The sequence below is a fragment of the Echiichthys vipera genome, assembly GCF_963691815.1.
Source record: "Echiichthys vipera genome assembly, chromosome: 1".
In the NCBI taxonomy this organism is placed as follows: Eukaryota; Metazoa; Chordata; class Actinopteri; order Perciformes; family Trachinidae; genus Echiichthys; species Echiichthys vipera.
In genome coordinates, this window is record NC_139826.1 from 28,102,584 (window position 1) to 28,125,992 (window position 23,409).

At 40.2% G+C, this 23,409-nt stretch overlaps 2 protein-coding genes across 2 annotated transcripts; both read left to right on the plus strand.

Annotated features, from left to right (window-relative positions):
* Positions 1–9,019, plus strand: cul4a (cullin 4A). Its single transcript, XM_083915418.1, has 20 exons — positions 1–604; positions 1,906–2,021; positions 2,350–2,453; positions 3,183–3,252; positions 3,343–3,416; positions 3,495–3,657; positions 3,740–3,829; positions 3,942–4,024; positions 4,575–4,642; positions 5,411–5,529; positions 5,656–5,848; positions 5,964–6,068; positions 6,178–6,288; positions 6,407–6,492; positions 6,652–6,759; positions 7,358–7,471; positions 7,569–7,674; positions 7,765–7,937; positions 8,055–8,207; positions 8,295–9,019. Exons 1-20 carry the CDS (start codon positions 460–462, stop codon positions 8,388–8,390), a joined length of 2,277 nt encoding a protein of 758 aa, XP_083771544.1. The 5' UTR covers positions 1–459; the 3' UTR covers positions 8,391–9,019.
* A 2,612-nt stretch (positions 9,020–11,631) lies between these two features.
* On the plus strand, positions 11,632–23,405 carry lamp1a (lysosomal associated membrane protein 1a). The gene is made up of 9 exons (XM_083931694.1): positions 11,632–11,991; positions 18,145–18,251; positions 18,347–18,566; positions 19,339–19,500; positions 19,585–19,787; positions 19,899–20,024; positions 20,117–20,183; positions 21,019–21,186; positions 21,856–23,405. The coding sequence occupies exons 1-9, from the start codon at positions 11,937–11,939 to the stop codon at positions 21,993–21,995; spliced, it is 1,248 nt and encodes a 415-aa protein (XP_083787820.1). The 5' UTR covers positions 11,632–11,936; the 3' UTR covers positions 21,996–23,405.
* The last annotated feature ends 4 nt before the right edge of the window (positions 23,406–23,409 follow it).

A 23,409-nucleotide genomic window follows, 5' to 3' on the forward strand; every position in this document is an offset into this window, starting at 1 on the left:
AGCTCTGGGGGTGAAGAAAGACACCAATAATATGGGTCTGTTACATATCAGCGTCAACTATGTCGCTTTTACGCGATTGTTCGCTGTCTCAAAAATACGATAATTTGACTCATTAAGTTCTGTGAGTAGTAAAAGATCGGCATGGACTAAAATTAAAAAAAAAACGTTGGTGAGAAAACGCAGCTAAAGTGTGTTGCAGTTTTTAGATGACACAGTGTTAGCTTAGCTATCTGTTTACTTAGCTGACGGTGGTTATGTATTCTGATTAATTAACCCAGCAGTTAGTCAGTGTGTGTTTGTAAATGTTTTTTAAATTGACTGTCTGTGCTGTCCACCAAAAGACAACCGGTGCAACAACACAAGAGTCTTTGTGACAGTAGGTATAAACAATTTAACAGTAACTTTAGCAGAAACACTTGAAACATACACACAGCGTTAAGCCACAGCGCTAATCTGATAATGGCAGAGGACACAAGACAGGACAAGAGAGTCAGCTTCTCCGCTATAACGGAGCACAACACCAACGGGATGATGGCAAGGACCTCCGCTGTGGCCTCCAGCAAAAGTGGCGCCTCAAAGAAATTAGTGATCAAAAATTTCAAAGGTAACTGCCACTGATTTTCTTTTTTTACCTTCCTTATTTAACATCACTTATTACATGAATGCAACTTTTTAAATCACTAAAAAAAAAGTGTCTCTGATCAGTGCATGTCAGGTTTAAATAGGGTTTGTTTTTGTCATCACGTTACATCTGCGAGTGATTTAGTTTTTTTTACCTTGATGCATTGATTTTATGTGGCGTGATGATTTTTTAAAGCCTTTTACAACTTCTGCACGATGCCCAATTAGAGGATTGCATATATTCATGTGCAGATATACATCACATACTAATTAATCATATTTCATTGGCTACAAAGACTCCAAAAAACAGTAGTTTATTTTAGTTTTTATGGAAAAATGTAAAACCGTAAGCTTCTTTAGGACAACTTACTGTTTGTGCAAACTTCTTCAGGACAGTACATGCCCAGCTTGTTTACCAGAGATGGGATACTCAGTGAACAGTCTCAAAATATAGCACTATAACCCAAAATGTATATGTACTTTCTTACCCCTGGGTCCAAAGTGTGTGGTGTAGGCTACGGATCGACTAGCAATGACCGATACGGGCTGCCGATTTTTTTGAGCCGATACTACTTTTGCTCCCTCAATTGACATAAAAATGACACAATGATGATAACAAATGTTACGAGTCTCAATTTAAAAAAAAAGGAACATTTATTTAACTTAAAAAAGACGTCTCCAGCAACACAAAGCTGCCTGTGAACGCCTGACTGTAAATAATGCCGAAAAAATACTATCGGCGAATGCAGAAGACCGCATCGGCCGATGTATCGTATCGGCCGATGCGATATTTGCGTTTTTTAGGTACATCAGTCTTTAGTCGGTGTAGACTAGTTAAATGGTTGTCAGTGGTCATGAAAACTAATATTACATTCAATTTTATTTTATTTATAGTGCCAAATCCTGACAAAAGTTTTGTCAATGCACTTTACATATGGAGTAGGTCTAGACCACGCTCTGTTACTTATTTATGATTTACAGAGACCCAACAATTCCCCCTTGAGTAGAAGCAAGTCCCACTATTTGTGGGAGTTAAGTTAGAAATTGCTTGTAGATTTTTTTTTGTGCCTACATTTGATGAAGCCTTTGAAAAATGGCACTGGACTATAATCTATCAGGACTGATGGTTTACAAGTGTGCAACTAATGATGTGTGTTAAACATGTCAAACTATTTCATATCCAGACTCTAATATTGTTTCATTTGTATTAATGCCTTCCTGTTAACTTGTTTGGTGGTTTCCAATGTGTATTAATAAACATTGTTGCTGTTTTTTCTGTAACAGACAGGCCAAAACTAGCCGAGAACTATACTGAAGACACGTGGCTGAAGCTACGAGATGCAGTCGGTGCAATCCAGAACAGCACTTCTATCAAGTACAATCTGGAGGAGCTCTATCAGGTTTGCTGATTTATTCTAATTTAATTTTTTTCTCTCCATTCATACAGACTTGAAGTTGCCAATTGTAAATTTCAGCTGTGAAAACAGTTCTCTTTGTAACTGTTGTATTGGTACACAGTACATCAGCATATGGAATTGCAAACTACATTTCCACATTACAAAAGTAGATTTGCAAACATTGCTAAAATGATTGAAAACCAATGGCTAAATCTAATAAAAATGTCATTATAATGCTCATAATTTAAAATAAATTTGTGCTTTGAATCAAGAAATCATGTCACAAGTGTTCACTCTGCTGTTTTCTTTTGTGCTCGTCTCTTTCTTGAAGGCGGTAGAAAACCTCTGTTCGTATAAAGTCTCCCCCACGCTGTACAAGAAGCTACGACAGGTCTGTGAAGATCATGTGCAGGCCCAGATCCAGCAGTTTAGAGAATATCCTTTTTTTTGTGCACAACCAAATCAGGCGAGTTATGTGTTTTTACTGACAAATTAGATGCATATTTAGAGGTTCTTACATTTAGACTCATGACGCATTGTGTGAGAGAGAGAGACTTCCACGATAGTAGATATCTTACCTCGTAATTTTGTAAAAAAAAAAAAAAACTGCATTTGGCTTCTTGTCAGCCCCTGACACCACGTTCATTTAGTCCTTTTCAGAACTTTTAGTCCTTTAACACACTGTTTCAATCAAAGGTGTGTGTGTGTGTGTGTGTGTGTGTGTGTGTGTGTGTGTGTGTGTGTGTGTGTGTGTGTGTGTGTGTGTGTGTGTGTGTGTGTGTGTGTGTGTGTGTGTGTGTGTGTGTGTGTGTGTGTGTGTGTGTGTGTGTGTGTGTGTGTGTGTGTGTGTGTGTGTGTGTGTGTGTGTAAATTATAAAGCTTCCATTTTATTTTAGACTGTTTTTAGGTAGACAGAATTTGCTTTATGGACTTACGATATAGATTTTGTTGTTGCATAGTTTTTTCCCTCAAATAAGACCCTCAGCATGCTCAGTATAAATAAAACAAAAACATTAGTCGTCCAGCTTGATAACCCAAATCTTTTTAATCCAAGAAGTGAAACCAAGGTGTTCATACATGCTGCCTGACTGCAGGATAATATTATAAAAATTTTGTTTTTGTTACATGAGTGAATGGCAGATTTTTCCTTAACATGGAGCTCACAGAGTCTTTGGACAACCTTTCCTTCCTGAAGCGAATGAATCGTTGCTGGCAGGACCACTGCAGACAAACTGTAAGTCTGGTGTTTAAGAGATATGCGTATCAATGCTTCTCGCTGATAACAAAGTGTCCTTTAAGACTGTTTGTGTTTGTCTCTTTTTAGATAATGATCCGAAGTATCTTTCTCTTCCTGGATCGTACCTATGTGCTTCAGAACTCCCTACTCCCCTCCATCTGGTAAAGTTCCAGTTTATGCAAACGTATTGTTTGTTGAGGTGTCTCTTCAGAGGCTGATGTGATGTGTATATGTTGCAGGGACACTGGGTTGGAGCTGTTTCGCACCCACATTGTGAGTGACAGTGCAGTTCAGAAGCGCACAGTAGATGGCATTTTGGAGCAGATAGAACTTGAACGAAATGGAGAAACAGTAGACCGTAGTCTGATCAGGAGCCTGTTGGGCATGCTGTCAGACCTACAGGTACATCATCACCTGTTTATTACCAAACTCACCAGTACAAAACAGGCTGAGCGATCATTTTGACTGTCTAACTTTTGTTTAGGTTTACAAAGATTCCTTTGAGGAGAGATTTTTGATTGAGACCAATCGTCTGTATGCAGCAGAGGGACAGCGGATGATGCAGGAGAGAGACGTGAGTGAGACAAATAATCTATCACTTATTCATCAGTAACCTGTTATACACTAAATACCAAGGATGTGCTTCTCATCTGCAAATTAATGTGTGTGTGTGTGTGTGTGTCCAGGTGCCTGAGTACCTGCACCATGTGGCTCGTCGGTTGGAGGAGGAAAATGATCGTATCGTGAGCTACCTCGACCAGAGCACTCAGTAATTTGTTCTTTAATAGTTTTAATACCATTAGGAGCGTCTTTGAATGTCTAGATTAAATAGAGTATATAAGTGTATTTGCATTTATTTGTTTTATAGACCATGTGCATCAAAGTGGCAATTGACCTCCCAGTTCACTAAATATTCAATACACTGTTTCTCATCGTTTCATGTTAAGCTCCCTCAACATCTTCTTACTGATTTTTTTTATTTTTTTAGTCTGTTGGTTTGTTTTTTTTACTGGACAAATTTAAAAAACCGTGTTGTTCTCTACAATTTATAAAAAAATGTTGATCTAATAGTGTAATAATGAACACCATTCAAGGGTTAACATACTTTCAGGCTTAATTTAACACTTTATGATTTTTGTCCAGTAGTTTTAAACACATAACTCCAGAGCTTTAGTTTTAACTGCAGCGTTCATTAGCGATCAACAAATAATTGATGAACAGTAAGACTGAAAAATCTGCTCAGGAGATTGAAGGCATTTTCTCAAAGAAAAGGACCGACTTTGAATATCTTCTCACCTACTTTTCTCATTATTTCGCAGGAAACCACTTATTAGCTGCGTTGAGAAACAACTTTTAGGAGAACACATGACTGCAATGCTACAAAAAGGTATGTCTTTAATAAGTCTTCTACTGTACATTAGCATGCATGTTTGTGTGTGGCTACAATTGTGAAGTTTATTGAGAACATTTTTTTGTTGACTGTGAAATTGATTCCACTCTGGGGATTTTTGAGGCTGTAGTTTTTGTGCTTCTTCTTGGTTTCCGTTACATTGTGAGTCTGGGCATCACAATTTCAAAAATCTAAAATCTGAATCAAAAATCGATCAAAACGGGTTCTCAATTTCACTTCAATTTGACTCTATGGCCTTAGTGTGCTACATGACAAAAAGGCGTTTATAACATATCATTTTTATGGAAGAATTTTTTAATTTGAAAATGTAAATTACAGTTTTCAGGGCATTTAACCACCAATCAGTGGATCTTTGTAAACCAAGACTCAATAAAAAAGTCAGTTTAAAGTCAAGTTTAAATTTAATATTTAATTGAATTGTGACCTTAATATCTAATCAAATCATGAATAAGGAGAATCGCGACATCCTTTATTGTATAGTGTCCCCCCTTCTGAATAAGTCATGCAGTGTTTCGTTTTTCTGCTTTAAATTCTTAATCAAATCCATTTTCTTTATCTGCCTTGTGACCTGATGTGAAATAGTTATGATTAATAATAATCCACTAGAGCATAGTGCACGACTTAAGCAAAAGATGTTATCAACTCTTTTTTTTCTACAGCGGTCTTGTATGAATTCAAGTCATAAACATTTAATTGTTCAAATGCAGTTGAATTTTATGTTTTTTAATATGCTCATGCAAAAAGGTCTGAGCACCCTGCTGGATGGGAATCGAGTGACTGAGCTGGCCCTCCTTTACCAGCTCTTCAGCAAGGTGAAGGGAGGACTTCCCACACTACTGCAGTTCTGGAGGGATTACATAAAGGTATACAAATAACTCACCCAACATATATGTAGACAGACAACACAAAACCTTACCATCAAGACAAACGTGTCCATGCTCTTTTGGTGTCTGGGAAATGCACATCGTTGAAACTCTCTCTGGTTGTAGTCCTTCGGTGGAGAGATCGTATGTACTCCAGAGAAAGACAAGGACATGGTGCAAGACCTGCTGGACTTCAAGGACAAGATGGACAATGTGGCACAGAACTGCTTTACAAGGAATGAGGGATTCATCAACGCCATGAAGGAGGCCTTTGAGACCTTTATCAACAAGAGGCCCAACAAACCTGCTGAACTTATCGGTGGGTCAGGCAATTAAATTACATGCAGTTGTGACTCGGATGCAAACATTTTAATGTGCTTTGAATTAGTTCCACCGTGTGATAACGGCTCTCTTGATTATTGCTTCCTCTTTAGCTAAATATGTGGATTCTAAGTTAAGAGCAGGGAACAAGGAGGCTACAGAGGAGGAGCTGGAGAGAATCCTGGATAAGATTATGATAATCTTCCGTTTCATACACGGTTAGTTCCACTTCTGTGTGTTTGCTTTCTCAGTCCAATTTTGTTAAAAACCACTATGAAGCGTGTTACTCTCTGCTGAGACCGTTAGATCTCTGTTTTCTCCCTGCAGGAAAAGATGTGTTTGAAGCTTTTTATAAGAAGGACTTGGCTAAGCGTCTGCTGGTCGGCAAGAGTGCTTCTGTTGACGCTGAAAAGTCCATGCTATCCAAACTCAAACATGGTGAGCCCAAAGTCTTATATCTTGGACTGGCAAGATGATTACAAATAATAATAAAGTGCACATGTGGTGGTTAAAGAACAAGTCAGTTGTGATATTATGTGGTTTTGTCTTCTTCCAGAATGCGGAGCGGCATTTACCAGTAAGCTCGAGGGGATGTTCAAGGACATGGAACTGTCCAAAGACATCATGATCCAGTTTAAACAGGTACGTCAGTCACTGTGCACATACACACACATACAAATAAACATGTAGCTTTAATATGTTGATGCCACGTTTACGGTATGTGTATGCATTACACTTTGCTGTGTCATTTTAATGCATTTTTTTATGCATAATGCTAAAAGTTATTATATTTCTACTCAGTATATACAGAACCAGAGCGAGCCAAGCAACATAGAACTTACTGTCAACATCCTCACTATGGGCTACTGGCCTTCATACACACCCATGGAGGTCCACTTGCCCCCAGAGGTAAGCAGTTGTGTTTGGGTGCTGCATTTTGTGCACATTGTGCTTTGGCACAATATTTACCAGCCGCGACAGTGATGCTGAATTTGTTGTGTGTTTGTGTGTATGTTATTGATCATTGTAAAATATGCACCTGGAGACACCCATTTACGAGACAGACAGATTTTGTCACCGCAAACCTCTAGCAATCATGCAAGATACAGTCATGGAACTTTAGTTGAGATCAAAGCGAAAACAGAGTAGGTTGAGTTAAAGAATGTATGTGATACGAGCAAGGGGCCGGAAGCAGGGAAGGACCCATGGCCCAACAAACATGCATGATGCAGTCACGAAACTTTACAGGTTAGTAGTTGAAAAAAATGAAGGCTGAGTTCAAAGATGGGTGTGGTCCAAGCAAGGACAGCGGAAGTAGGGGGGTAGGAAGTGGGGAAGGGGCCATTGCCACACCACTTTACACCCCTGGCCCCCTTTGACATCGCGGCTGGTGTTATCATAAGATGGTCTCTAGTTAGGTCATTTTATTATTTCGTGTACTGACGGCAACACGGTGATCCTTAGCAGACTTTGTCGGTACAAATTTCATCTCTTTATGTTCCGGTAGATGGTAAAACTCCAGGAGGTGTTTAAGCTGTTCTACCTGGGGAAGCACAGTGGGAGGAAGTTGCAGTGGCAGCCCACACTGGGCCATGCTGTGCTAAAGGCAGAGTTTAAAGAGGTAAGGGCACGGTGCCTCCTAACGGGTCATAGAGAAAAGACAAGTTGGCTTGAGTAAACATCTGAGCTGCACTTACAATGATGACTTTGTCCTGCAGGGTAAGAAGGAACTGCAGGTCTCGCTGTTCCAGACACTGGTGCTGCTGATGTTTAATGAGGGAGAGGATTTCAGCGTGGAGGAGATTCGCACTGCCACTGGCATAGGTTATACACGTCTTTAAACATGAAGCACAGCTAATCTATTGTGAGAGATCTGCTGTATCACACCATCTTTCACTCTCTTGTCCTGCACAGAGGAGGGAGAGCTCAGTCGTACCCTGCAGTCCCTGGCCTGCGGAAAAGCACGCGTCCTCAACAAGAATCCTCGAGGAAAAGACGTAGAAGATGGAGACCGTTTCAATTTCAACAATGATTTTAAACACAAACTGTTCCGCATCAAGATCAACCAGATTCAGATGAAAGAAACGGTAAAAATGTCTTTCTTCACACACACACAACCAGTGTGCTTTGCTGTTTTGTTTTTTTGTGTTTTCCTGTGCAAAAGGATGATTCTTTTTCACTTTGTAAACACATTTTTCTTACAGGTAGAGGAGCAGGTAAGCACCACAGAGCGTGTGTTTCAAGACCGGCAGTATCAGATCGATGCAGCTGTGGTGCGTATTATGAAGATGAGGAAGACCCTCAGTCACAACCTACTTGTATCAGAGCTCTTCAACCAGCTGAAGTTCCCTGTAAAGGTGATTATTATTAATTTGGATTTTTCTTTCAACACAAACGCACGCACACAAGGCTCATCCGCATCTGACTTGCTTTACTCTCTACAGCCGGGGGATCTAAAGAAGCGGATCGAGTCGCTCATAGACAGAGACTACATGGAACGTGACAAAGAGACTCCTAATCAGTACCACTATGTTGCCTGAAGGGATACCGCTGTTACTGCCATGCTTTCCTCACAGCAAGCGTACAGCTGGTCCCCCCCCAAAAACAGCATTACAGCCCTTCAGCCACCCGACTCTTTTCTGGTGCCCATCCTTCCCTCCATCCACGATCCTGGACGCAGCATTCAGATCACACAGAGCTCCAGAGAGACGAGAGAGACTTGGCTGTACTGTTCCCGCTCTGCGTTATCTTTAGTGGGATGGGGCTGGAGGAGTGGCCTGGGTTGTTGATGGTTGGTTTATGTGACTTACAAATCTGCTAATGCAAAACTCAACTGAAAATGACTAGCACTTTCCTCTGTTTTTGTTTTTTTTTCCTCCCCGGGACTTGGATTTTTTTTTCTCCATCATGTTGTTCTAAAATCTCTTATTTTTTACCATAGCTGGTTTGTCTTGAGTTTTTTTGTTTGTTTCTCCTTGTGAATGGCTGCATAAACTGCTGAGTGTAAACCTGATTGTTTGGTCGCTTGATTTGGCAGAGAAACAGCTGTTGAGGACAAGAAGAGACTTGAGAAGGACGGGTTGGGTCAGACATTTTTGGGTCAGTGGGAGGGTTCATTGCTTGAAGTTAAATGACATGCAGGCAAGCCACTTGGGTATTTCTTTGGGTATCTTATATGTTTTGACCAAAATGTCCAAATGTCCATTGTCATGTGCTGACGTTTTTGTAGATCAGATTGTATTCTATGTAAGAGTGAGAAAAGTGAATCTGAATAAATGGATATTTAATGATTCAATGAATGATTTGTAGATGACCTAGTGGTAGTGGTTTTTTTTTAATTATTTGAACACACGTCTGCGCTCGGTCAGCTTGAGCTTTCTAATAGTGGCATGTGGACAGTGTACAACTTCTTTAGTCTAATCTGATTCCATCTAAAAAACAATGTGTGAAGACAAATCAGGATAAAGTGAAATTCTAGCGCAAAATCATTCCAGGGTCTTTTTCTGCACTTACATCAAATAAGCCATCAAGACAGTTTTTTTCGTGCAACAACTATTAACAGAGAAATCCGGGAGAGTCGCACACACCAAACCTCTGCAGTAGCATGATAAGAGTCCCTACACTTAAAACAAAGCACCAACAACGAAGTTAGCGAACCCGGAGTTTATTAAAAGAGTGTTTTGAAAGACTTACCGACTGTCCCCGGTACCAGCTCCTCTCGTGGTAAAGTCCATTCAAGTCGATAACCAAAGTCAATCCAAAAGGAGGGAGCTCATTGGTGCTTCGTTTAATGTGTAAGGACTCTTCTTATGCTACTGCAGAGGTTTGGTGTTATTTTGAGCAGTATTAGTGGTTAAAAAAGCCGTTTCAATGCTTTCACCATACTTAGCCGCGTCCAACTGTTAGCGACTCCTGGATTTCTCCGTCAATAGTTTATACACAAAACTGTCTTGTTGGCTTATTTGACATATGTAAGTGCCGAAAAAGACCATGGGATGATTTTTTTTTTTGTTGCAGGAATTACACTTTAATTAGGGGGAATAAGGGCAGTTTGGGCTGGTGAGTAACAAGGATTTTTGTATGCAGCTATGTTGTGTGAAGTTTAAGTATCAAAACATGGACGTTACTTAAACTGTTGTGTGCTTTTCCACTTTGCAACATTCATTCCCCAAATGACACCATAAGGAAGTTGTCTGTTGTCTCTTGACATACACTTGATTTTGAGGTATAATCATTTTCAATTTGGGTTTTAAAAGCACTCAGCTATTTTCACTTTGACAGAAATGAGCCATTCAGGATTTGAATATCGAGTTACTGGAAGATGAAATTGAAAGGGTTAATATTAATACTTCCACTATCACAGTTGGGAATGTACAGCTTTTGTATGATTAAGAAATTAGTTAAACAACTGAGTCAACAAGAGTGAGTTGTCTGACACTGTCGTCTAATGTTAAGGCAAGAAAACGGAAAGTCTTTTGTTAAAAAAGCGTGGTTGAAGTATGCAGAGAGAGAATGTAGCAGGGCGCTGATAACTCCAGGGCAGCAGCATTAAAGCAGCCTCTGCGTTCCTTCTAGGGTTTTGCACACCCTCGTGAATTGGTGAATGTGTCAGCTGACCAGCAACACACGCTTTGCAGCACAGTCAGTGTGTGGGGGATCACATACTTCCCTTATAGCATGCAACAAGTTGTTATCCAGATCATACAGTACATTTGATACACCATAATGCTCATCTTTTAAATGCCAAGTATTTGAATCATGCTCAAGTGTGAGTTCCTATAGTAACACATTTTATCAGGCAGCTATTTTGCAATTTTATACTTGGTATTTGTTATGAAATTGAGTAAAAAAGTGTCAGGAAGAAAAACCAACTGAAAGAAAATGTATTCTTGTATTTGATTTGTTTCTTTCCCCCTCCTCCCTTCATTTAATTATTTTTAATGAATGAGCTTTGACATTTTGTCACTTGTGTGAGTTCCCCGAAGGAGAGCTGAAATATTATTCCTGGAAGTGCACTACTTTTCTTATTAGGTGTCTCTTTTACACCCTCCTGACATTATGTACACAGGGTTTATACAGGTGCTGGGAATCCTTGTGAACACTTGAATTTTATTGTTTACAAGGTTTGAAAAGTGTTAGGATTTTGAATAAAGTGCTTGAAGCTGCTTGAAATGTATGTTATATGGGATGGCATGTAGATGATATATCACAGAGAAAATAAGATCTCCACATTTGAGAGACTGAAAGCAGCATTTTCCCATATTATTGCATGAAAAATGACTTTTGCCGATTAACAGATTGTAAAAATAAGTGTTTTTATATTTCTGTCGATCTGTTAGTCGAGTAAGTTTCCCTTTCATTTGTCATTTCATTTGCTGTCCTTCTGTCTCAAAACATCATGCTGGTTGTTTCATTTAATGTGATGAACAAGTGCAATAATACGTTTACTGAACAGTGAGTACTGTACTATATACAGATTAGTAGTTTACCACAGCTGTAAAGTGCTGGATCAGCTTGAAAATGCACCTAGAAGTGCTTGTATTTGACTTGATTTGAGAAGGTGTGGGAACCCTGTGTATAGTAATGTTTTAAATCATATAAAGCAGTAAACATTTTCCCCATGCAGTTACAGTTAAAACTATGTTAACTCTTACTTATTTGTGACATTTTGGTTTTGTTAATGGGGCAGAGGACTGCCTTGAATAGAGCCGTGGGGTGGGGGTAGTCTCACGTGACTGGGTGGCTGTAAACGCACCCAGTTCACATGACGATACATGGCTTACTCACTGTGTGGCTGTGACATCTAACCGCGTTCACTGAGCATTTTTACCAGCATTACGTGCTTTCACGACTATTTTCTGTATATTCAGACAGCAGAGAAACGTAAACACCACCAACAACAAAAACAGGAAGAGGAACAACAACTGTGACGCCTCAGTTTTTTTCCTAACGGTCCGTGAAGTCAAGTGCAGTTCGCTGCGTAGACCCACCTGCGCATTCAGCCGCGGCGACACAGCACCACCTCTCCCCGGGCTTTTACCCTCTATTACACGGAGTGAAAAAGAAGAAAAGTCTGCACCGTGAGGATGAAATCACCTTATGCTTTGACCGCGCTCATCATCGCCTGGTTTGCAGTTTTGGGTGAGTGTTTTTGCGGTTTTTAAGCTAACTCATCGCCGTCCTCGTCCGCTACAGTAGGACCGACGTCACGAAATCTGACCGTTGGTGAGTTGAGGTGTTTATTGTAACCAGGTAACGGTCTCTTAGACGTGCCCCCATATAACCAAAGGCGGTTCCAGAGTCTGTTGGGGCCCTAGGCAAAAATTCACAGGGGGCCCTCACAAACCGCCTTTCATCATTATTATGTTATAAATAATCTGACACCACCAACAAGAAAAAAGTATTTTTTTTTTATTTCAAAAGTGCACATTTTAGTTATTTTCAAAATATGAGTATAAACATTTAAAAAACCTACAATTCAAACATATTAAAGGATGAATATGGAGACTGAGCAGAACACCGCCACCTACTGTCTCAAGATCGTAGTCGCAACAACAAAAAATAATTAAAGCACTCGGGTTGCCAGGTTGGTCTGACCCGGCCCAGTAGCCTACAGGAGAGTCAGTTTGAAGTATCGCAGAGTAGTTAAACTGACAGTTACCGTTACAGCTAAGTAAACATGAAAGTTAGCTTACCGATCAAGGAGAAACGTAGCCATTTCGGTGTGCGTTTTAATGCTTTTTAACTCCTTTATCTCAGTCCATCGAGTGAATGCTTGGCCTATATTGACTCTGGTTTTTGCCCATTTCAGCTCACTCAGCTGTTGTGACAGATAAGCAGCTGCAGGATTGGTAAACTCATTTCACCCTGTGCCAGCCTACAGTAGCTGCGCTCAACAACAGACATCCCTGGCAACACGCAATGCCGGCCGCTATTGGCTGGTACAATGTAAGCAGAACGTGAAACAAAGTCATTGTCAAACCCGTCAAAAAAAATTTAAACTCCGACTAAATATATTCTTTAATGGAGAAACAATACTTTTATTCTGTACCCCTCAAAACGCCCTGTTGGTGTTTTATTATTTTTTTAAATATAGCTTTTAATGAAGATTCTACATAGTCAACTATATTATGAAGAACAAACAATAAAAACGTGTGTGCAGTCAGGTGGGGCGCCCTTAAGGAGGTCAAACTTTGCGCATTGTCACTGCTGCTCCGGGTCCAAGCCGCTCTGAGCCTCGTATTTCTACGTCACAGTGCCGTGTTCTCCTTGTTTGAACTGATCTGAGTTTTTGAAAAACAACGTAATTGTCATTTTAACTCTTTCTTATCGATGAAAAAGGTGTCTAACTGACGAAAGAGGTGATCGTATTTGTTCACATGTACGGGCGCTGTTGTCTGTTTTGTTTCGACGAAGCGTTTGGACCCAGAAATCTTATTTTGAAAGGGTGTTACGTCAGACTAACAGCCGGATAGTTTAAAGTTTGTCAGTCCTCAGGGGCCCACTACTGGCCTAGGACCCCAAGCAGTCGCCTGCCTTGCCTGTTGGCAACACCTCTGCGTATAACTATCGTTAGTTGAAACAAATTTGATTCATCGTATCCCTTTATATACAGTTATATAGATTTGATAGATAGAGACAAAAGCGATTTTGATTAACAGCTATTTGAATTATCATGTTTCCATTTTCTGAGATTACCCCCTTCCCCTTCATTTTATCTCATATGATAAGATATTAATGTTATGTGGGTGTGAACTATTGGTCTGACAAAAGTCTTTGAAATGATCACCTTTTACACTGTTTTACTTAAATAATTAATTTGATTAATTTATTAATCGAGAAAAATTCTGCGGGATAATCGATAATGGAAATAATCGTTAGTTGCAGCTAAGTGTTGTCTAAATGTATGCTAACTAACAGTTATATACGATAAAAGTTAACGTTAGGCTAACATTAGTGGTGTGTTCTTCAATAAAATACAATATATAGTATAATATTAATACAAGTTGTTGCCTTGGACACTTTAAAGGATTCATCTTAATTTATTCATGGAGAAAATAATCGTTAGTTGCAATTAACTCTTGTCTAAATGTATATAACAAATGTGTACTTGAGTAAAATATAGTACAATACCAAAGTATTAAGGCCCGGTGAGAAGTTCTACATCTTGAGCCATTAACACAGGATGTATAAGTTAGATGTAATACTTGAGGGGGCTCCTGGGAAAGGGCAGTAACAAGTGGAAACTAAGATATACCCCTGCAAGTGTCCAATGTTGGACCGACAGCCCTTAAAAGTTTCTCATGGACCTGTCCTAGAAAGTCCAAAGGTCGTCTGAGCTCAGGTGGTTGTGTCAAAACAGACCAGAGTTATCGGAGAAGTCCCTGGACTTTATTCTACTCTATTCTAATGTAATACCCCGGTTTTGTTGATGTTGTGGACCAGCAGATTGGCCTCATTGTTGTGTCATTTGAGAGCTTCACGTGACTGGTGTGATGCCTTTATGCTGCACACAGCCCAGTAGAGGGTAGACTCTGAAAAGCACAGTACGAGGCAAAGGTCAACTGGTGCATAAGCAGGATGTTGTCTTTTGCTTTAGTTTTGTTTTGACTTTCCTCTGATTTATTTTACTCTTTTCTTTTTTATTTATTTATTTTTTCTTATGTCAAAGGACACAATAAAAATAGTATGATGGAGATGATGTATTCTGTTGGTAACGGGGGCGGGACTAGATAAGCTTTTGCCTTTTTCCCTTTGGGTTATGAGAATTGTAAACCAAGATAATGTGTGATGATTTATCTAACTGGCATGCCAGAAATAAAATAAATAAATAAAAGAGGGTAGAGGCCTACTGAGAGTAGTTTATGATCAGTTTAATCAGCACACACACACATGTTTGAAGGATGTCTATAACCGGTGGTTTTTACATCTTTATACTAAATATATCATTGGTTTACTGTAGTTAACTAGGTGTTTAGTTTTGTTTTCCACCCTGAAACATGTTGAGGTCTTCTGCTGCAGACCCTGGTGACCTTTTAATCCCGCTTGCACCAGCATTCTCTCACAACATAATCAGGATACTTTTCTGTTGTGTTATCTTCTCCGAGCGGACTGGCTAACACAGCTTGATACTTTGTACACAACCGCTTTTATCTCACGGTCAAATTGCAGTGTTGTGTAAACCGTCTGCTGTGTGTTTACAGGGTGAACAGAGGCGTTATCAGGGTCAAGTTTCAGGAAGGCAGCACAGGGAAGAGTGTGATGATTGACAGAGACTGAAACAGTGCTCTGTCCTTTAGGATCAATAAATTATATAAATGGAGAAAGAAAGAGGGAAAAGCTCAGTCAGCTGAGTAATAAGTGAGCTATGAAATTAGTACCAGAAGCACAGCCCACAAGCCAAATGCTAAATAAATCTGTCTCCCAGCAATGCAAGCCAGCTACCACCTACTATTTGGAGCTTCTTTTTAATTCCACAAATCCTTCTTAGCAGTTTATAGAGGCAAGTTCATTTTGAAACCTGCTAGCCATGGTGGCCTGTGGTCAGACACATTAATCCCGGATAAGTTTTTTTTTTTGGTCCCAAACAGTTGAATGTCCTTTATCACTTTAGTCGGATGGAGCAGAATAAATAAATAAATAGGGAAGTGTGTGAAGCAAGTGGTGAAACTCCCATTTGGCATTATTGTGATGTAAAAAAATGAGTTTTTTAAAAAGATATTAGTTGCAGGCAGTCTGTTTGAGAATTACAGCCACGATCATACACAAATATAGAGACAGTGAGTTGGCAGTTTCCGGGTTGTGAAAGTTGCCAGGTTGGTTAACAAGTACACACCTGACACGCCAGTTACATATAGCTAAAATAAGCTCTATAGTAGCAGGTCGGGGAAAAGTCAGGGAGTGTGTGGGATTTTTTATTACACACTCCCACATTATTACAGTACTTTTGATCTGTATATTGTTACGCCCCCTGATCTAGGGGAATCAGTAACACAACATGATGTGCTGCTCCCCATTCTTCTTACTCCCAAGAAGGCCAGTGTCACAGAAACCTTTAAATTAAAAGGTAGCATTTTATTTCTTCAGAGGGAGAGAAGGCCAAAACAACAAACAAAAATCATCCAACTCCCTACCTTCCCTAAAAATCAAATCAAAAGTATTAACAAAAAGACAAAATCTTAAACAGGGGAAAAGGTTAAAGAAAAGGCATCGCCCTCCTACTAGGCTACACACAATTTACTAATGGTACAAGGTTACAAAAGACTCAGGTAGACAATTAACACTAAGTTTCACAAAGCACAACTCAAAATCCTTACAAGCTAGACACTGGTCCCAGTTGGATGTGGGTGAATCGTTGGAGAGAAAGAGCGCTGCAAGCCAGTGGTTTAAAAAGGCTCCTCTCCTGCCTCTGGCCAATCTGGCAGCAGCAATCAGGTGGGCTCCAGCCAATCAGCATGTCCAACCTGCTATCAATCATCCTGAAACACACTCAAAGCAGACTGCTTACACACTTGGAGGAAGAGGAGGGACAGAGCAGCATTACAGCTCCACACACCCCATAATAATGACCTGGGGTCATAACAATATATTACTATTGTAAATATATTTTATATATACATTTACTGTTTGATGTTTCTGTTTTTACAAATATGTGTTATCTGTATAACATTGTTGTTGGAGTTTGAAACAAAAACCATTTCCCCCTGGGTTTATGAAAGTATTTCTGATTCTGATTTTGCTCTCTCACTCTTAGCTGTCTGTAGACCTCTGGTGGTGGCTTGTCTGAACTGCTTTATTGTGTATGTAGGGCATGGCATTATAAAACAATGCTTCTGTTGTTATAATCATAATCATCAATCGCTACTATCATTTGTACTGTAACCTTTATCGAACCAAGCAAATGAAAATCAGAAGACCAAGATAACGAGTACTTAGTGTTTCTACTATCAACAATATAGTAAAGTTAGTTTAACTCAGAATCAGGTCATTTGTGCATTAAAGCCCCTGAACACCCGCACAGGTTTTTTCAGTTACTCTGGCTGATTAGACCTCTGCTTGGGTTGAAGGTGGGCGGGGCTTTGATGAGAATTTGATGGGGGTTTATGAGGACATGACCGTCCGTCTACCACTAAGAATGCTAAAGGTTAACTTTGTCCCGCCTTAACAGGTGAAACAAAGCTATCAGGAGTCTCAGGAATATGTCAATCAATCACAGTAAACACACCCACACAGTCCTGAGAAGAGGTCTGATCAACTAGTTAACTGAAAACACCTGTGTGGGTGCTTTAATAATTTGTGCTACACAACATATCGATATTTATTGTTAATCATTGTGGGGTGTTTTAAATATCATGAGTTGACAAATGGTCGACCGATCAGTGATGAAAGCTGATATTTAGAGAGCATGGTCGATAGCCGATATAAAATGCTGATATCATGTTTAGGGTTCGACCAATATGGATTTTGCCGATGAACAATACGAACTGTCGATTTGCGCTATGATATCCCTTATGATATATGTATGAATACATATAGCCACAATGGCAAGCAGTTTTATAGACTTAGCTATAGTTTTAAGCAAAACGGATATGGAGCATGCATTTGGCATCCATGTTTCCACTTTCCAAGTGTACGGCAATATTTTAGCTAAATTAAACAGTTCAAAGATGCTCTGAAAGTTAAAACTTACCGCTGTCTTGAAGAGCAGGCTTCAGCACTCTACTAGTGGGGGAGGAGCTATGCGTGGTCTGCAAGTGAACTTCAGCGTCTGTAAATAATGCCGTAAAAAACTATCTGCGAACGCAGCAGCCTGCATCGGCCAATGCCAATACACGTAAAATACGCAAATATCGGGCGATAACATCGGGCGATAATATCGGCCGGCCGATGTTTCGGTCTATCACTAATCATGTTGTTAGTTTTTTTGCATCAGATAAGATACAACAATTTTTAATAATAACAAATTAGATAAAAAAACTAAAAGTACAGAATGGACATTTATTTAACACTGTTATTGTCTGTATTTTGTCTGTGTAGTCTGTGTTTAGTTGTAGGCTATAACTTGCAGCATAGTTTTGAAAAGACAAAACAAACATTTCATAAAAGGATCCATACTTGCTTACCATCCCACAAACATCCCAAATGACAATTATTAGTTATGAAAGAAAAAAATGAACACTCCTCTTGTGTAATATCCATTTGTCCAGAATAAAATGGAAAGACAGCTGAAAATAGGTGGGTTTTTTTGCAGTATCCTTTCTTTTCTTTTCCTGATCATTATGCTCTTCTCTAAAGGTTGCATTCAGGCTGTTACTCTCGAGGTGAACGAGGGGAACTCCACCTGCATTAAGGCTGAGCTCTCTGCATCGTTCTCCATCACGTACAACACCTCCAGCACCATGGTACGAACAGTGACGACAGTATTGTAAGCATTGTTAATGATTTAGTTGATTGTATCTCCTTAAAAAACACCGGTCGTATCTTTGTCTTTCCTCAGAGAACAGTGCAGGTCCCTCTGCCGGACTCCACCACGGTCGATACAGGCAGCAGCTCATGTGGCACAGATGACAGCTCACCGTGGCTGGTGGCGGTGTTTGGACCTGGCCACGCACTGGGGCTGAGCTTTTCAACCAATGGAAGTCAGTACAGTGTGGCTAACCTGTCGCTGCAGTACAACCTCAGCGACACCTCCATCTTCCCTGATACTAACAGCTCCGGTGAGAACCTCAGAAGATTGTTTTTCAGAAATAATGAATCTAATAAGCTGCTAAAACAAACTTGCTTGTAAATATACAATACTCTAACGGTCTTCTGACTGGACTCCCCCCCCCAAAAAAAATCAAACATCTGCAGCTCGAGTTTTAACCAGAATAAAGAGATCAGATCACATCACCCCATCTCCTAAGACCTTACATTGGCTCCCAGTCGGCTACAGAATAGATTTTAAAGTTCTGCTACTGGTTTACAAATCACTGAATGGTTTTCGTCCAGAATACATGAATGACATGATAGTAGAGTTTAGAGCTCTGAAATTAAATGACTCAGGTCAGATAGTGGAGCACAGAGTCCAAACTAGACACGGTGAAGCAGCATTTAGCTGTTTTGCTGCAAACAACTGGAACAGACTACCAGCAGATCTGAAATCAGCCCCAACTGTGAGCACTTTTAAATCCAGGTTAAAAACATCTCTCTTTTCATGCGTTTATACCTGAGTTCTGTTTTAATAACTTTAAAATGTATCAATTTTCTTTTATTTTACTTTTTTGTTATTCTTTGCTCCTGCTTTTAACTGTGTGTTTTTTTTTGTTTGTTTTTATGCTGTTTTTAAAGAACGTTTTGTCTTTATGTAAAGCACATTGAGTTGTCTTGTGGTGTGGGGTGTGAAATGCGATGTATAAATCGCATGCCTAAAAGATGCCTTGCCTTGCTTACAATAAACAACACAAATAGAATTATAAGTAATTTGTCGTATGTTTCATTTTGTCCTAGATGTTGTCACTGTCGTGTCGGCTTCAGTTGGGATCTTAGCGACGGTCAATACCACCTACCGCTGCATGAGCCCCTCCACCTTTGGAATTGGTGGAGCAGCTGTCACTTTCTCTGATATGAGGCTGGAGGCGTACATGACAGGGAACGACCTGAGTCCAACAGGTACGACTGGGTGGTTTTCACTGTAGTTGGGACCTGCTTCTTTATGGTTGATTACACATTTCTTTATCATTTCTCCTGTCACAGAAAGCGTATGTATGGCAGATCAGGCCAGCACTACACCTCCACCTACCACTGCCAGTATTACAACAACCGCAGCTCCAGCACCAACCCCTCCAGGAACACCTGAGCGAGGCACCTACTCTGTAAGCAGCAACGGCACTGTATGTCTCCTGGCCCAAATGGGACTGCAGCTCAACGTCTCCTATTTCTCTCTATCTCAAAATAAGGTAAACAATCGCTTCACAAGCAGTTACAACTTATAGTACAATAATCGATAAATACTATTCTGCATAACAAAACCACAAATAAACCAGATGTATCTTTGTCTACTTTGCCAGACTGTCCAAGAGTTAGTCAACCTGACTCCCAACCTGACCAGTTCATCGGGATCATGTGGAGCCAGCAGTGCTTCCTTGGTTTTGACACAGGAGCGAAGCACCACGCTCAACTTTACCTTCACTCTGGTGAGACTTTTCTTCCTCTTTTGTGAATTTAGCTACATGGCTAGTTTGTGTGTGTGGATACAAGTGTTTATTGAAACCCGTCTCATCCACAGAACTCCACGAGCAACAAGTACCACCTGAGGGAAGTAACTCTGCTTGCTAATTGGTCTGATGCGACTGGTATGTCATCTGCCACAAGCAGCATACTTTTTGTCTTGTTCTGATCAGCTTAAAGGGGTAGTTTGGCTTTGACGTGGGGTTGTATGAGGTATTGATCCATAGTCAGTGTATTACCCACCTACAGTAGATGACGGTTACCACGTCCCCAGTTTGGAGACGCAGACAGGAGTACAGAGACAGAAGCAAAGCAACGTACTGCTGTAGACAGTGGCAGCACTCTAAATGTATTTTAGCCACTTAAAAAAAATCAGTTTGAATGTACGCTATATTTAGAATATTTTCACAGCTTTACCTTATCCAGAAAGCGCTTTCCACAGAAGTTTTTCATTCTCTCTCTCCGCCTTCATCCGCAGAATTTTCTTCCGTATACTCCATCTCAGAAAAGGTATAATGCCTCCAAAGTGAACGTCATCGCTGTCATAATGACTCATTTTTATTTTTCTTGGTACTTGTTTATTTCATAAACTCAGAAAGTCTGACTCACACAGCAGAGTAATGCAGTGTGCGGCACAGTTGTGCTTAGGTGTACAAATACGTTGAGAAAATGTTATGCCAAAGGAAAGGGCGGTCTCACAGCAAGGTAGAGCGGTGAAAATATTCTAAATATAGCGTACACTTACAAAATGTTTTTTTTGAGGTGAGGCTTTTTTATGGCGACTAAAATACATTTTGCAGCAGCTTCAGTGTTGGTACACCTGCTTGCTTCTCCAGTGGCGTGCTAACCGTCGTCTACTGTATGCACTGATTATCGTATTAAGTACTTCATACAACCCCATTTCAAAAAATGAGAACTATCCCTTTAATTCAACCATTAATGATCCATCTCTCTCCACAGCTCCCTTCACAGCCAGTAACACCAGTCTTGATTACCTGCGGAGTACGCTGGGCCGCTCTTACATGTGCAATGCAGAGCAAACCCTGGTTGTGGTGCCAACCTTCTCTCTCAACACATTCAGACTGCAGGTGCAACCCTTTAAAGTCACCACCAACCAGTTTGCCACAGGTACGAAATCTTTCTTTAACATGCCTGCTGTTATCCACTTTTTATCCCATGTTTTTTTCATCTCTTTCCTCAGACTTTAATGTTGATAAGGACGATAGTGTTTGCACTCTGCTGCATGGGAAAAGCTGATAATGAGACTTAATTGGCATTTCATAGATGCGGTTGATGACCAAAGTTAACATTTTTCGTGTTGCTTGAATACGCAGATAGACCGACTGATATTACTCCAATGTCTGAAAACACTCCGCTCTGCCTGCTGTAGCTTCATATTTTCAGGACTGACATTAGACTGGTATCTATCTTCTCATCTTATTAAATATTATTTCTTGTTTAGCTGAATCAATCTTATCCACACTATTTTTATGACACAGGATGTGCCACAACTCTAATTAACTCGGTCGTTTCTCCAACTGGGGAAACCGCCATTAATAAGCATAAAACCAGAACTATTTGAATCACATATCAGTAATCCTTCTATAAAGATGCATTTCAATAGGGCAGTTAACCATTTACTGCTAAAAGGTGGTCAGTCAAAATAAATTATAATTGCAGAGGTGTCAGGTTTTGCTGTTTAGATGTAAAGAAAACTACTGAACATAAATCACATGTTTCCAGATTTCAAATTCTGCAATATAACATCAACCTCTCATCTTTTCTTTCTGTGTCCAGCGGAGGAGTGTCAGATGGACCAAGACCAGATGCTCATCCCCATCATTGTTGGAGCAGCTCTTGCAGGCCTGGTGCTGATCGTCCTCATTGCATATCTAATAGGCAGGAAGAGGAGTCACGCTGGATACCAGACCATCTAAATGGACCCTTCATTTCACTTAAACCTGACAGACTGAGCGATGGAGAGATGAACCAGTGTGTGCAAGTGAGCAAGTAATAGACTGTGGACACAAGCATTAGTGAATGGAAGCAGCTGTTCCTCTGTGGCAAGTGCATGTTTTTGCATATCCTTTGTGACCTCTGGATTTTTTTTTCCTTTCACTTTAATGAGAAGCCAAAGACCTGCTAGCTTAAGATGGGGTGCATCTTGCTGAAGCCGAGAGGACCGAGTCTTCTAACAAGGATGGAGGCAGTTTGAATTTGCGGAAAGTTCACTGTCAGCTATGTACTTTTGTTCCATTATGTTCTAGAAATTGGTTGAATTTGCTTGAACTGCTGTTTGTTGTTTTTAGCTATGTAATTACAGTATTTATAAAAATCATTAAATATCCCACGGAATGAAAGAGGCAGAGGGAGAGTCAAATGTATTATTTAGGGCGTGCTCACACTTGGCATTTGTACATTGCATGACTCACGGCTAAAGTCTAGTTAGGTTGATCAGTGTGAGAGAGGTGGGAGCGACTGCACATGTACGAGCACAGAAGGGAGTCCTGGCGACTATTTATATGTGACTGTTTCCGGCAAAGGACATTCAAAAACAATGGCGCCGAAGGGTTCACTGTAGACTGATACAGAGGTGGAATGATTACTGCAAATTTTGTCAGATGAAAATATTAGAAAGAAGTCGGACAAAACTCACAAACTCAGAGGTCTACAGAACCTCTTTTCAAAAACAAAGTGATGCAGTGCATTAATCAATGCATGTGTCTTATTACAACATGATTACGTATAAGCCAGAAGCAATAGTGCCTTGGCCAGGATCTTTTGAAGCAGTGAGTGCAGTCTGGGCCTGGCCAGCGGGGGAAGAGGGAGGGGGGGGGCAATCGCGCTTAAGCACAGCACGGATCAACCGGGCCAAGTGTGAGGGCTCCTTAAGATGTTCTTCTAAAGATCCAATGACTTGTTTGTTCAAGTTATTCTTACACTTGCGTGCTCACCATGAGCATAAGATAATCCCACCGGTACTAAGAAAAGGGAAAGCACTCAATGTTTGTCTTTTCCAATCATTTTCCTCCACAGTGGGTATTCCCAATAGTGCACTGAGGTACAGTCTTGTAATGGTGATTATAGAAAAGGTGGTAAGCTGCTTTGTTTAAACAGCGTGTAGTGGTCCGGCCGTACACGGAGTGCGCCTCTGTCTGCATAACTAAAACTAATTTAACATTACAAGTGAAGAGGTGCATGGATTTGTTTCCCATTCTTGCTTTTCCAGACTTAAACAAATGTTAATACTCGTAGTGATTTGATCTTTTATTTTTTTATAGAAAATGGCTTGATCTCGTTTTCTATTATGCATCTTACTGAAAGTTAATAAAAATCTTTAAAGTCCAGCAC

What these genes read in the sequence shown, in the direction of transcription:
- cul4a (XM_083915418.1), top strand. Translation starts at nt 460, where the DNA reads ATGGCAGAGGACACAAGACAGGACAAGAGAGTCAGCTTCTCCGCTATA. An exon ending in TCTGGAGGGATTACATAAAG is followed by an intron (nt 5,530 to 5,655) that starts GTATACAAATAA and finishes CTCTGGTTGTAG; the next exon opens with TCCTTCGGTGGAGAGATCGT. An exon ending in AGATTCAGATGAAAGAAACG is followed by an intron (nt 7,938 to 8,054) that starts GTAAAAATGTCT and finishes TTTTTCTTACAG; the next exon opens with GTAGAGGAGCAGGTAAGCAC.
- lamp1a (XM_083931694.1), top strand. Translation starts at nt 11,937, where the DNA reads ATGAAATCACCTTATGCTTTGACCGCGCTCATCATCGCCTGGTTTGCA. An exon ending in CCCTGATACTAACAGCTCCG is followed by an intron (nt 18,567 to 19,338) that starts GTGAGAACCTCA and finishes ATTTTGTCCTAG; the next exon opens with ATGTTGTCACTGTCGTGTCG. An exon ending in TCAACTTTACCTTCACTCTG is followed by an intron (nt 20,025 to 20,116) that starts GTGAGACTTTTC and finishes TCTCATCCACAG; the next exon opens with AACTCCACGAGCAACAAGTA.